The 14,965-nt window shown below is 39.5% G+C and overlaps 1 protein-coding gene across 1 annotated transcript in view; it reads right to left on the reverse strand.

Annotated features, from left to right (window-relative positions):
* The window catches only part of inppl1a (inositol polyphosphate phosphatase-like 1a), a 34,944-nt gene extending 20,591 nt beyond the window's left edge, over positions 1-14,353 (reverse strand). The window contains exons 1-4 of the mRNA XM_008425475.2: positions 13,847-14,353; positions 2,933-2,996; positions 2,220-2,367; positions 933-1,014 (exon numbers count right to left, since the gene is read on the reverse strand). Of these exons, the coding sequence (XP_008423697.1) occupies positions 933-1,014; positions 2,220-2,367; positions 2,933-2,996; positions 13,847-14,022 (470 nt within the window). The 5' untranslated portion in view covers positions 14,023-14,353. The remainder of the gene's footprint in view (positions 1-932; positions 1,015-2,219; positions 2,368-2,932; positions 2,997-13,846) is intronic.
* Between the last annotated feature and the right edge of the window lie 612 nt (positions 14,354-14,965).

The raw sequence follows: 14,965 nt of genomic DNA on the forward strand, positions 1-14,965 counted from the left end.
CTCAAGCTTAGTCAAATCTTTTAAAATTAATTTCCAAGGCTCTCGGCTCTTTACTCTTGTAGGTTGTCCCTGTATTTAACTCCATTCATGTTCCTATCGACTCTGACCAGGCTCCCTGTCCCTGCTGAGAAAAGCCTAGTTGGGAATGGTGTGGTCAAGGTAAGATGGATTTTTATTTCACTGCCAAGTTTTGAGTTTTGCATGTAGAGCAGAAAGCTCAAATTTGACCAATTTATGGATGTCAGGAGCTTCTTAAGGCTAATTATTGACTGTTTTTTGTTTGTTTTAGTCAAGAACTACAGAGATTCATATTCTTTAAACAGCAACTGTTATCATTTCGCAAGGCTAAGAAATTATTTATTTCCACTTCCTCTAAGATTTCGTTTTGTCAACCCAGTGCTTAAGAAACTACAATAAAGGGGGGGGAATCATGAGTCATAACTAGTCACAGCTACTTTTCACAGCCATATTTAGGCTTGCTCACTTGACTCTGTTTGACAAATATCAGAAACGCTGAGCAGAAACTCTGAGCCGACGTTGCAGGTCTGAAGCACTCTGTCCCAGAACCGCTAACGCTGCTTCAAAGCTCTGCATCGTCTGTGAGGAGCGTGGTTTCCAGCAGGATGTGGTTTGTCTTCCAGAGGTAGACAGGGGACACATGTTGCAGAGTGGAGGACGGGAGGAAGAGCGTGTCTCTCATAAAAAAAAAACCGACTCTGAAACAGCAGTTATTATGTTTGATCTAAAAATATTTGTCGAGGTGCTAATATGAGAGAGAATATGAAAGAAAAACGCAAAGTGACGTTCTGCTCCAGTAAACTCTGCCACGTGGTTGTGTGAAGCAACAGGCTTCCTCTGTTTGAAACACGGCTGTGTCAGTCATTCATGTCAGCAGGACAAAAATCAAACGATACGCAGCTCAGACTTTGTACCTTTCGGTAGGCATTTCAGGTCCGGGGGGAGTGGAGGTGGAGGCAGAGCGAGGGGGGAGGGGCGGCTTCTCATCCTCTCCATCTAAAAGTTACAGAAATATATAGTTAGTTTGAGAAAAAAAATTACAGGAACCTTTTATAATCCCTAACCTTTTATACATTCAGAACGACAGACCGATATATTTTTGGGGATTTTAAGTGATATGTCAACAAAGAAAGGAAGCTGACACGCAGCTTACAAAATATTACAAGTCAGAAATAGAAAGGTTTGGTCTGCGTTTGTTTTCATTGTCAAAATCGCCACGATAAAAAGAGATTTTGGCGTTCAGCCCGACCACGCAGAGCGCTGAAGATTCAGTCCTCAAGGACAGGAGTCCGTTATTGAGCTCGACTGAATCGAACAAATGTTTCATTAGTAGGCTCCTGCAGAACTTCATGACGTGCCTTTCCAGTCAGCTGTGCTCCGGCACGAACGGGCATAAAACCAGCAGGACACCGGCCCGTTAGAACTGGAGTTGAACAAGCCTAATTCAGACCATGAGCTTGTCCTGCTGAGAGAAAAAATCTCCAGTTTTCAGATTATAACATGTTATTCCCCAGTACTGCTTTGCATTCATCTTCCCACAGACTAAGCAGTTTCCCTGTCCATGCTGCACAAAGCCATGCCCACAGCATGACGCTGCCACCATCACTTACTATCACTGTGGATGTTGTGTTCAGAGAGGCGGTTTTTTTTTTTTTTTCTACCAAAGAAGCATTTTGCATGTGGGACAACCAGATAAGTTTTGGTCTCATCTAACCACAGAACATTTTCCACATCCTCACCGTAACATGTGGAAAACCCTGTAAGCTGCTTCTGTGTTTAATTTCTCTCTCCTTGGTCAGCTCACTATTCTGAAGGAGATATGTGGCACTGAATTTTATTTAAGAGTATCAGACTGTAAAAGGTGTTAAAGACAGTTTTATTTATGACAATAAATAAAAAAAATTAAAAAAAAAACAAGTACATGTCTTATCCTTCTCTCTCTCTCTGCCATCTTCATGTCTAGCTACTAACGAATGAAGGCAACTAGTTCCTCAAAAACCTTCAGAACATTTTGAAAACCTTTTTTTGTGCATCATTTCTCCTCAACTGGAGAATTAGACACCATTTTCTACATGTGTATAAAATGAAATGTACATTAGCATTGTGGCTCTAATGTGACAAAACAGGGAAAAAGCAAAGGGTACATGAATATAACTGTATGGTGCTGTAGTGACTGTGTGTGTTATTGGTGTATGGGCTACCTGAATAGTCCCTATCATCAGTGACGGCAGTCTCCTCCCTGTCCACGGCGTAAAGCAGGGTTGTGACCAGGCCCTGGTTGGGCTGCAGGTACAGAGACACCAGCTCCGGCAGCGTCTTAAACCGCTTCGGCTGAACGCCCTGCGACGTCTGAGAGGGACAGAGAGAGAGGGGAGGAGGACGAACAACACAGACAAGTCATTTCCTTTTGGGGAATTATCTCCATGAAAACATCCAAACCGCTTGGTTACAGGTGGTCAGGCAGCCAAATCTCTGGTGACCCCTATTGTTCCATATTTAATGTTGTGTAAGCAAACGCAGCCAAGGGAGCTAAATATAAGCCCATACAGGAAGCGGCATTTTGATAAACACCAAGAGGAGCAAACTGGAGGCTATAGAGGTAAGGAGAAATTTTCTCTATAACCAGGGCAAAAAAACCACACAAAAAAATCACTAGAAATCGGGGGAAAGAAAAAAATCTGTCACGGTTTTGAAGCACCATGCCGTCGCGTGCATGTCCGTCTGTAAGTGAGGCCCGTAAGTGGAGGAAGAGTTCACAGCTGTTGGCCAGAAGGCACAAAGCGCCTGCTGTCTGTGTGTGTGTGTCCGCACATGTATATATTTGTGTAAGAGAGCTCAGAGCCAACACAAGCATCTATCTGCCTGCCAGCTGTTGCCAAAGCACCACAAAGAGGCCTGTGCGTCATCTCTGTACCTGCACGGCCAGAAAACCCTCATCGTCTGGGAGGATTCTGTAGGTGTGGACGTGCTTCTGAAACCTGCAGGGACAGACAGACAATTAACCACACCGCAGACAGACCGATGAAGGGACAATCAGAAATAGGAAGAAATCAAGCAAGGAGATATTTATTTTGATTTCTGTCAAGGAAAACGTAAACTCAGTCGACAGGATTGCGTGTGTGTGTGTGTGTGTGTGTATGTGGGGGGGGTGTTCAGCTTCAACCTGCTGCTGTCTATCACAGTTGTGACTGCCTGCTTTATCCTTACTGTAGCATGATACAGTAAAACAGAACCCCAGCGTTTATTCATTGAACTGTTAAAGAGACATAATGAGGAAATTTTAAAATATATATATTAAAAAAGGAGTTAACATGTTTTCAATCGCAGTGTTTCTGACTAAAAAAACAACAACAAACACTATCACTATCAGACCAAAAAGAGGTCTGATCTCTTTTTATGTTTTCAACCAATCATGGATCAATGCTCTGATAGTGCAACGTGCCCGCAGCCTCGAGCTGGAGAGTAATGATTTACATGTCTGCAGCTCGTGTCTGCTCAGTCGACCGGTCACATTATATGTCCAATTTGCCAAGCAAACACTGTGGTCGTTGTCGGTTGGTGCAAATATGCTTGTGTGTTCTCATAATTTCGGGCCTCAGCATGGCATCCTATGCAAAATGCTTGTGCAAAGCTTTTATAAGCAAGTCAACATTGTCCCTATTTACCCTAGCTGTGTGAACAAGAGGGAAACAGAGGGAATGTATTCAGTTCCGACACCTGAGATGTTTCGCCATTTTTTTTTTCATTTGACAGAAACCTGTGATGGTTTCAACTGAGAAAAAGGATCAAGCATGAAGTCAGTTATCAATCACCCAGTAAATTAAAAATGGCCCAAATGTCGCAGTCATTTTAAAATGTGGCCAGTGTTGAAAAACCCTTATCTTGTGTTAGATCTCAAAACTGTATCCTGTATCAAAAACAGAGCACATTTTTGTTATTTTATGGTCAATAAACGCTCTCTCAACAAAACCACGAGAAGAGATAAGTTTTGTGCGTGTTCAGTTTCTACACACTAAAAGGGATTCGTCAAAAAATTAAATCAGCAGGTCAGACCTTAAACGAAACCAGGAAGTGTCAGATAATAGAATCAACTGATGCAATTTGTGACTCAGAGGGCTTTAAACCCAAGTATTATAGGTTTTTTTGATTTTTATGATCCATTGTGCATACAAAGAGCTCTTTCATAACTATGTCCAAGTAACAGTGACCAATATACAAATGGCTAAACGCAAAAACACAAATCCAAAACACGTTTTGAGAATAAAATCAGAAGCACTTAACATCTTCAAATTAGCAGAGAATATTCTCTTCCATTTTCAGACCATTCCCTTACCGACCACTGCTACTTTCTTGTTAGACAGTAGTTATTGCAAAGGGTGCACTGCAGTGCATGCAGTGGATATAGTGCAACTTTAAACTGAGGTCAGAGGGACATAATGTGGAACTTGGACCAGAAGTTCCTTTGTTGAACTGATTTTTATACACGGCAGCTTTTTGTCAGACTGCTGCCTACAGCACTTCCATGTATGAGCTCAGAGCAACACTGTAAACAAGATAAATGTTGGCACTACATTCAACAGCACAATGCGCTGGAGGTCCCCTGGCAGTGAATCCAAGCTCTGCTATTACAGCTGTATACAGCAGGGTTTGTGTGTGCTTTCCTGCTGGCCGTGGACGAGATCCTCTGCAGCTCGGCGGAGTAAGTGCTATTGTTCCTGTAGCTGCAGAGTTAACACGGGGAGGGAGCTGGAGAAAGAGAGCAAGGTTTATTATGGGTTGGACACTTCGCTGTGCGAGTTTACAGTGCGCGGTTCCTGTCAACAATAGGTTTGTGTCATTGTCTGTAATTGTCCTACCGGTTCCCTCTGGTGCTCACCCTTTTCTGCCCTGCTCATACACACAGAGGGCTCCCCCATCTTCACCGTCATGACTGCACAGCGTAGTAAAAAAGAATTTGTTCCACACAGATTTTTTTTTTTTTTATTGTCGTAGTTCACTAAATATGTTGCAAAATAAAAAAAATAAAAACCTGAGCAGTCTTCTAATGAGAATTTCATTTATTAAGGGAAAAACAACAAGGCCCTGTGTGAAATAAGTGGTTCATTCTGGAATTAACTTTGATTAAACACATTTCTATGAAGCAAAGTTCACAACTTCTATACCCACACACACTTGATTACTATTAATCTCTTAAACAACTAGAGGTAGGTTATGAAATCTCTAAAACAACACATCATGCTCCAATCTCAAGCAAATCATTGACATTTATAAGTCTGAAAGGAGTTACAATGGCAAGCCATCTCAGGAGTGGCCGGCTTACCAAAATTACCCCAAAAGGGCAACAATGACTCATCTAGGAAGTCACACATGAACCATGAACAACATCTAAAACCCTCACCTGCCTTTGTTAAAGCCAGTGTTCATAACGCAATAATGAATAAGAGACTAGCTAAAAAATCATATCCATGGGAGTGTTTGACTTAAAGAACCACTTCTGTTCGAAGAGAACACAAAGGTACCATGTTTCACATAAAAACACCTCAATGGTCCCTTGAGTTTGGCCTCTGAGTGATTAAGATCTAGATCAGGTGTCGTCATGAAATACAGATACAGTCCATCCAAAAACAACCAAAATATGCAATTGGAAGGCAGAGTTTATATGCATGGTACCTGAAGTAGTAGCACCTACCAAAAGCTACATACAACAGTTCTTTGCCATGTCAGTGTATGTCATATCACATTTTCAAAGAAAATTTAAATTTAACATATTGTGCTGGTTTGAAATATTTACCAAGTTGACTACTGCAGCTATTCATATTTACTCATTAATACATTTGAGTCTCACTAATGTAATCTAGTCACCAAGTCAATTACAGAAATCAGTATTCACATAGATCTCCTTGTTCAGTTTCATGCAACACCCAACTGCGGAAACCTAACTGGATTAGGACCATCTAACAGAGAATCATGACTAAATAAGTGACAGCAGCAGGATAGCAGCAGATGCCAGAGGAAACAAAGTTGTAGCGAAGAGATGCCGACATGATCCTGCGCCCATTATTACAAATGTTTAAGATCGACACAGTTCTGCAGATCTTGTGATTAAATACTTATAATGACAAGGTTAAAACACTACATCACTGTACGATATAATAAATACAACAGAATTAAACCTCCACAAGACAGGCCTTACCTTCTTGGTGAGGAATGCTTTCACAGAAACATCCACGTTTGAAACACACACACACAGAGCCCTGACACGTTAAGACGTGCTGTAGTTATATTGAAAACCGCAGCCCTGACTGTAAAAATAGAAAATCCAATGTGTCTGGCACAGACATTTCTTTGCAGCGCAGTTTAACTGCTAGCTGCAATATCTCTTGTTAAAAGTTAAAAATAGATTTACAAACTTACTTGCTATATCACTTTGTAGTGAGAGATTTAAATGTTGCAGAAGAGATTTCATGGGGATTGTTGGTGGAATATAATAAAATAAACAAAATGCTTACAGATACATGCACCAGATTCAAGGAACTTTATGCTGTTTCCTCTCATTAACTGGACAATCGTGCATGTAGACACAAAGATTTGCAGATTTAAATGCATAGCAAGAGGAAGTGAAAGGTAAAGGCCTCAGAGTCAGCACCATGCCAGGATAAAAACTCTTCATACACTGTTGGCATCTCCAAAGCCTATAAAAAGGGAAGTCACAAGGGAAAGTTTAACAAAAATAATTTTGTGCTGAAAATGAGCTTTTAGCAGAGTTCAGAGCTGCATTTAATTAAAATTGGACTAGATTTGTATAGCAGAGAACGAGCAGGGGCATGCGACTTTGGTTGTTTTGTCCTTCTATTGCTCAAGTCAGTGAAATAAATTTGAGAGTCCATGTGCCATCCTCTGACAGGTATAGTTGATTATCATTCCAATTTGGAAAGCCAGAACCGGTGCACACACCACATGCAGACTGCAATAAGGACAACACTCTTCAGTGTGGATGTTGTTAGAGGGGGAAGAAGTAGCTGCTTAAGTAGCAGTTAGGAGATCTGGTCTCTCAGATGTTTATGTTCAATTCAGGTTGCAAGAGAGAGCAAGACTTTCATGTGATAACAAGAAGCCTATATGTTGATTTGAGCAATCTTGCTGTGTCTTACCTATTTCAGTACAGTGAACCCTCGCTATAACGCGGTTCAACTTTCACGGCCTCGCTGCTTCGCGGATTTTTTTGTGCAGTTTACAGTGCATTGTGTTCTGCGTCCTGATTGGCTACACAGTCTCCGAGCTCCTTCTCTACCTGTGTGCCAATAACGTTACGGTATTTAAATATACGTAATACAGCTTGGCAAATTTTGGCAAGCATTTTTGCCCAGAAGAAGAAAGAGCAACAACTACCGGTAATTATGTTATTCTCTCAAAAAAACACACCAGCACCACAGGCTTCAGAAGAAAAAGACACTACAGAGCAGTCAGGCCGCAGTGTCACAGTCAGAGGTACAGTAAAATATGCGAGTCACAATTTGTCCTACTGTATTTCGTATTGATAATTAAAATGATTATTTGACTGTAGTTATTTGTAAGAAAGCTTTCCATTTGTTAAAAAAAATGCTTGGGCCTGAAAACAGATTTTGTTCTTTGGTTTCAATGAGTATTTAATCATGCTGTATAATAATTGTAAAAAATAAAGGTAACTACTTCACGGATTTCGCCTATCACGGGTTCTTTTCAGTACACAACTCCCGCGAAAAACGAGGGTTCACTGTATTTATCGTCTCTCTGGGAGCATGTTGGATTTGAAGCCTTTTGAAAATCTCAAACGTTATGGTAAGGAACTGTACTCTCCACATACAAACATTTTAATACTGTAAACCACACTTAGTGCTAATATACAATTTTAAAGACTGTTTAAAATGTCGACTCTGTATTATTTTGTCTTTGTTTTACAAAGTTCAACCCTGCTTCACAGTACGATCACTGAGATTTGTGGCTATGATCAAGTTTCAATTATTAAACTGGGTAATCAATAGTGATGGCAATAATGTGGGTAACCCAACCCCCATCTGGATCCACTGCCTCCAAGCTCAGGGCTAAACCAGTTTTAGGCAAATACAGAAAGTAAAGTGATAAGCTGCTTGTCAGTCTGTTAGTTTTGTTTCCTCACTACAGAGCGGTTTCTGTCAACTATAAAAAACTCTGTGGTTGGCTGTGAGAGCAGTCTTCATGCACCACCAGTTCTAGGGAACTGAAGTCCCATCGGATTACTTTGATTCAACCAATGACGCTTTCGCTTTTATTTTATTTTTTTCTGTTTTGGTTGTCATACAAGTAAAAGGTTATGAAGTATTTAACCACATGTTAACCACACAAATGCCCTTACTTCCTGCTGATGCAGCTACTGCTCTGCTATCATCATTTAATAAAATGATTATTCTATTTTAAATTTAGACTGTCACTGTGCTTTAATATGTTATAAAAGTATAATAATCAGTCAGATTATATTTAGTGACAGCTGAATACTGTCTTTAGCAACTTTCTTCATGGTCGTTTCAGCTGTTAGCTTAACTGAAATTTAACTTTTTACTTTTTATTGACTCAGAAAGTACACAAAGTTTAGCTTTTTTTTTTTTTAAGTAGAACCTAGAAGGTACATTATATTTAGTTTTCTACATATTTTTAAAAATCAAAAGTTGAAAGTGTGGAATTGCGCATCTGTATTCAACCATCTCTACTCTGATACCCTAAATATAATCCAGTGTATCCAATTAACTTCAGGAGTCAATTAATTAGGAAATATAACATTGGCAATGCTTCATGATGCCGTGTCATATTCTTCACAAACAGAGCATGAGTGAACAAACGACAGTATGAAAACAGATCAGCATGACTTCAGCTAAAGATAAAGATGCAGTGAAGTATATAAATCAACATCTTAAGTTTTCAGCAGCTCACTAATCCTTGTTCAATCCATCAACTATTTGGACACAAATACAAACCCACCAAGACAAAAAGCATGGTTGTGTTAACTCTGGAGGAGATACAGAGACCCACAGCTCAGATGGGAGATTCTACTACTTACACCATTACTTTTAGTTGGCAAGTGGACCAAAGGGCGAACAAATGTATGCCAGGCCTTTCAGATTACCATTTGTAGACAAAATGTAAATGAAAAAACAAACAAAGCAAAAACATGGCACCTTTTCATTCAAGTCTACAATAACAAGCTACTTTATGGTGGAATATCTCATTAATTCCAGTTAGATCAATTTCAATTTGCGGATGTGTCATGAAAACACCTGAAAGGTTCAAGTTGCAAGAACAGTAAACGTGAAGATAAAAAGTTGTCTTTTCATCAGTCAGTTTACTTCGGTAGATAAAGAAAGAAGACAGAAACTGAACAGTAAAATAAACTTTTTTGTGTGTTTAGTGCTCTGCATATCAAACTTTTGCTTCTTTGGAATCTTCTTATCGTCGTCCTTTAGTCATCATAAAAATGATTGTAACTCAAATACAATTTCTTTTTTTCCCCTAGGACATTAGCAAAAGTGAAAGTAGTTTCTGTGGCTAAATGAAACAGATAACGTGCAGTTGACTGAGAACTGCACGTTCAAAACTATTTCAGACCCTAAGAAATAACAATATTAAAGATAGCAAGCACAATAAGAGAAAAAGTACAAATAATAAGAACTGAAAAAAATGTAGGGACATGGGACTTTAACCTATCTTAATATCCTGTTACAGGCAATGCAGGCCATTGTGTATCATTCAGAAAACAATCGGCTTCATAAAAATATTTTCGTATTAACGAAAAAGAAAAAAACATTGCAAAGCAAGAATTAGTTGTGGTTTTCTGGCCGTGAAAGAACAATCTGGGTTAGCAGTATAAGTGTGAGGAGGTCAAGTCAGCATAGCTGCTGTGTATCTGTGAGGGCTGATATTTAGTCCATGCCTTCTGATGCTCAACGCCACTTCCTTTCCCTCGTGTGCTGAAGTGTCACTTTGACCTCTCTTTTGTTACAATCTATTAAAATAAGAAGCATGTGATCTTTGAAGCATTTCAGAGGGTCAGAGTGACGTGAGGAGGGTATGAGGAATTTTCAGCATGAGTAAAAATCAGTCCAGGTGCCACAGCATGTAGCTCGGTGACGTACTTGGAGGGTTTTCACACCTACTGGTGATGAAAAGGTTCTTTCCTTTCTCTTATAGCAACAAAATGAATTAAAAGGTGAGAAATGAGGGGTCTGATAAGGTCATATTTTCCATTTTGCCTCAGAACTGTGCAGAAGTGCTTCAGTAATCATTTATTTAAATGACATTTGAACATTTTTACGTAGCCAATTCTTTCCTGAATAACACAACAGTGGTATGCACAGCCTGTAGCCGAATATGAAGATGCTACATATTCCATGTTAGATTTTTTTCTAATGACTTTTTTTCAATTTTAGAAGCGATATTTCTAATTGGATTTAGCTCTATAGTATTTTCAGTAATCTGCACAACACTGACTTCTATTTAGCTCTTAAAATATTGTGTGTTTATGAATGGCTACATAAAATCATTATCATTCAAGACATTTATCACTCATATTATTGAATTATCAACAGGAAGTGGCCTAAGGTAAAGAAATTTTGTTCTACATTTGCTTTCACTTGCATTAATGTCCTATAATAAAAAATTATATCACAAAAAACACAATACAATTAAAACATGCTTAACCTTAGCGGAGAATGAATTATGAATTATACAACCACTACATTTTCACGAAAACAGTGCCTTGCGACAATATTGCTACACTATTAACTTTTCCACATTTTGATGTGCTACAGTTAAAACAATTATGTCAGTATTTTATCAGAATTTTATGTTATAGATTAACATAAAGTAATGCATATTTGTAAAGTAGAAGGCAAATGATATAGTCTCATTTCATGAAAATAATAATGTAATATTCTATGCAACTACAAACAAGCAAGTCATAAGTACAAAGAAGTAAGATTTAAATATTTACAATCGCTTGAGATACAGTCACTTCACTCAGGTGATGTCGATTCCATTCCTTCTGACAATACTAGCCTCTATTAAAGTGATCACTTATTTTGTAACATATTCTTTAATTTCTTTTTTTTGTTGTAGTAATCAGTTTTCACTTTGGCATTAAAGAGCTTTTTTTATGTAATTTAAATGCTTTGGATCATGACTAATTTGTAAAAGCAATAAAAATGGTAAAACATCCAGAAGTGTCAATACTTTTTATGTAAGTAAATTGGGCAGCACAATAATGCTCCTCCGTGACTTATTTCAAACAACTGACCAGCAGAAGGTGGGGATTCTGTATTTTACTTAGCCAATATTTTTTTCTTTACAATACAGTAAATAATCAAGGTGAAGAAGATAATAAAAAGGTGCTTATATTCCTCTATGAGCAGCAGTCAGACTGCCTGTCAGGTTAATTCGTTACTGATATAAAAAGCAAAAGTAGACAGTAAGAGAAAGGAAGGAAGACATCTAGGAACAAATGATATGTGTCAGGAATGCTGCTGGTGAAAAAGAAAATGATGCGCCACATCCTTCCAGGAAATAATTTTTTTCTTTTCAGTGTTCAATGACCTACAAGAGAAATGAAAGCCATCAAAAAGCAACAATCTTTTTTTTTATAACACAAGAGATTCGTATGAAAGAAAAATTGTGCTTTGCGGAATCAGATAAGCAGTTTGCTTTATCCTACATACATCTAATCTAAATTAAAAAAAACCTGATCATTTAAAAAACTTAATTTATGACTAAAAAAATGTGAAAATGCACTTTTAGAAACATATCTTTACAACATTTCTTGTAGCAAACACTTTCGGCCCCATCAGACCAAAGAAAATCCCTGCCGATGTGTTTGCGTAGATCCATGAAAGCACAGCACAAAACGATGCCCTGCTGGTGTCTAAACATGCAACAGCCCACAGAGCATGGTGCAAACTATCTGATACGGGATGTAGGTCAAGCCAATGTCAGAACACAGAGTCACATGGCTTTGTGTTTCCTGCTTTTATGCATTTTTTTAAAACTTTGTGTTCGTACACAGAGTCATATACTCTAGAATTTAACCATCACCTTCCTACGCTTTATTTGCCCCAGTTGGGTTATTTTCTGCAGTTAACAAGATGGCCAGTTTAAGATTCATCCGCTCATCAGGTATTCCTGCCTGAGTGACTTTCTTTTTTCTAATGAAAGTAAAAACAATTTCATCACTTTCTTGAATAAGCAGGGCACCAAAATCCAACTTAACAGACGTTTTGTCATTTCACAATCCACTCTGCATTGAAGTACATCAGTTCTCAGACCCGATGTGCTTCAGGTCTGAGAACTGAAGTGTGTAGCAACTCAAGTACAACTGACTTCAGTTGTTATGTCAGGCTATCTAACTTAGCAACTTTATTTTAATTCAATAGGAAGTTATCAAAAAGACTACTGCTGCAAAATTAAAGCTAGTTTTGGAAATTCAAAAAAAAAATTTGAAAACTGCTGAATGCTGAAAAGCTCAGAACTACAATGGACAAAGATGCATAACAACATGAAGTATCACAAATGCTCTGCGGGGACAGACTGTCAATATGTTCCAGCCCTTCACAGTCTGGTATCTCAAATATGACATAAAGCTATGTGTAACTCTTTAGCATCTGACTTAAATTATAACTACAAAGAGCAGTAAAACTCTGTAGTTTTTACTTATCTTGCTTTTCAAACAGTATTCTCACATGATGCCTTTGTAAGCATCATGTCATATTATATACACCTAGTATGTGAAGCACCTCTAAGCTCCATTTTGGGCCTGCTTCTTATTTGCTGTACACATAGGAGAGATTGAACAAATTACTAATAAATTCCAGGAGATCTCCTGTGAAAACATCCTTCGATTGAGATCTGAGAAGACCTGATACCTGATCACTGGTAAAGAGAGAATGCTTCCTTTCATCAAGCAACAGACAGAAGGAAATTGCAAGAATAGCAAACAGAAAAGCTCACATCCCTGTTTTAATGTCACAAACTCGAGGTCCACAAACTGAAGTCAACTTGTAGTCCCAAAAACCAGATATAGAAAACAAACCTTAGCTATAGAGCAAGCTTCCTTTGTTTTTATGTTGTCTTGGGAGTCTTATAGTTTCCTTAAGATTGTTTGAAGGAAAAGCTGGGTTTTTTATTCATTGAGCAAAGATGATCAATGAAAAATTGTCCGATTCCGATCTCTAACCAATTGATGTGTGCATTTACCAGTTATGACCGGAAACAACTTGGTGGAGCTTGCCTTGAATGATGAAAAATGGAATCTGTGGACTGAATAAGACAGCTCATTGAGCTAAAATAAATCCCAAAATTCAATGCCTAAGCATATTGAATCTTCCTAGACGGGAAACCAAGAGGTTGCAGAAATTCATGAAAGTGTGCCACCCTTTCCTTCCTATCTACAGCCATCTCCAGAGCCCGAGGCCGCCTGCAGCAAAGGATCCTGTAAAAATAAAAAGAGCGCTGCAGGGAACCACATCACACAGAGACACAGCGGGACAGCCCAGAGGTTTGGGCCATGCTGGAGCTTCACTGCTGGTCAGACAGGCTGTGCCTCTCTCCCACTCATTTCCCTTCAAGGAGAAAGTAAACACAGGCTTCACCTACAATTTCATCACATTTTCTGCAGCAGAGCGGGTTTATTTATAACTTATACAAGCCGAACTCTGCAGAGTAATAACAGACTAAAACTAGACTCTCTGGGAGCATATGTGATCTGGCTGAGGGCTCCAAACACAGCTTAAGCTAAAACAAAGATAAACAAAGCAAAAAAGAAGTTACTCACAGCACACACAAAGCGTAAGCACCGCTGACACTCTCGCTGTCCCGCACCAGAAAGCTGCCGTCTCTCCCCGCTCGAGCCAACAGCTCCTCGGCCGCCGCGCGGCTAAGGTCCCGGTGGTACCACATCGGCGGAGCGGGCCCCAGCGGAGAAACCCCTCCGCCTCCTCCCCCGGCCATGGCCACAGCCCTTCAAACCGGGTTCAACTCGAGCCGCTTCCCGTCTTCTCCGACAGAGACAAACAAACAGCAGTAATACAAGTCTAAAGAGGGAAGCTGGGAGGGTCAGAGGAAGCGGAGAAAAGTTAACGTTATCCCAGCGGAGGCAGCGGAGGGGCTACAGGCTGTTAATCTGTGAAGTTAGTTAAGACTGTTTGCGGCTGCTCGCCTCAGTTCCTGAAAGGCGCACCACCCTCCTCTTTCGCTTCCCAGTCCCACGGAAATCAGGGTATGTAAATCCACGCAGGACACAGGGTAGAAACAGCGGGGCACCAACATAGTCAGCAGCCGTGGCGTGTCAAAATAAAGCGCTTCCTGGTGGGAGGAAACGCTTTATTTTGGAAGTTACACCAAGAGGGTCTGTTAAAGGGAACTGGTGGGATTTTCTCGAGTTTATTTCTGGTCGGCTTGATTCAAAAATGAGTGGATGGAAGGATGATGGAGGAGACGGAGAGGAAGACAGAAGACGACACAAAAGCCAGGACACATTCTGCATCACATTCAGTAAAATTGTCAATGGAGTGCTAGGTGGCTCGGCTGGTAGGGTTCATGCATCATGTGCAAAGGTTGTCCGGGGTTCGATTCCCTATGTGAAGATTGTTTATCATATGTAATCTTATTTTTAATGCGTTTATTCAAATAGTACAAATTTTCTTCACTATCTTGTTTTGGTTAGGTGCCACAAACTGGCACCTAATTCTGCTATTTTTTATTTTTTTAATATCATGGTGTAGTAAGGAAATACTAAAAAGCTTCCTACATTCGCACCAGAAAGCTGCCGTCTCTCCCCGCTTAACACCATCATGCAGCAACTTGCTGCATGATGTTAATCTGGACAATTTTTGTTTAACTTAAATGATATAGTCCTATATTAGATTGATCTCTAAGTTAAATCCACTTTTAG

The sequence above is a fragment of the Poecilia reticulata genome, linkage group LG13 (genome assembly GCF_000633615.1).
Source record: "Poecilia reticulata strain Guanapo linkage group LG13, Guppy_female_1.0+MT, whole genome shotgun sequence".
NCBI lineage: Eukaryota > Metazoa > Chordata > Actinopteri > Cyprinodontiformes > Poeciliidae > Poecilia > Poecilia reticulata.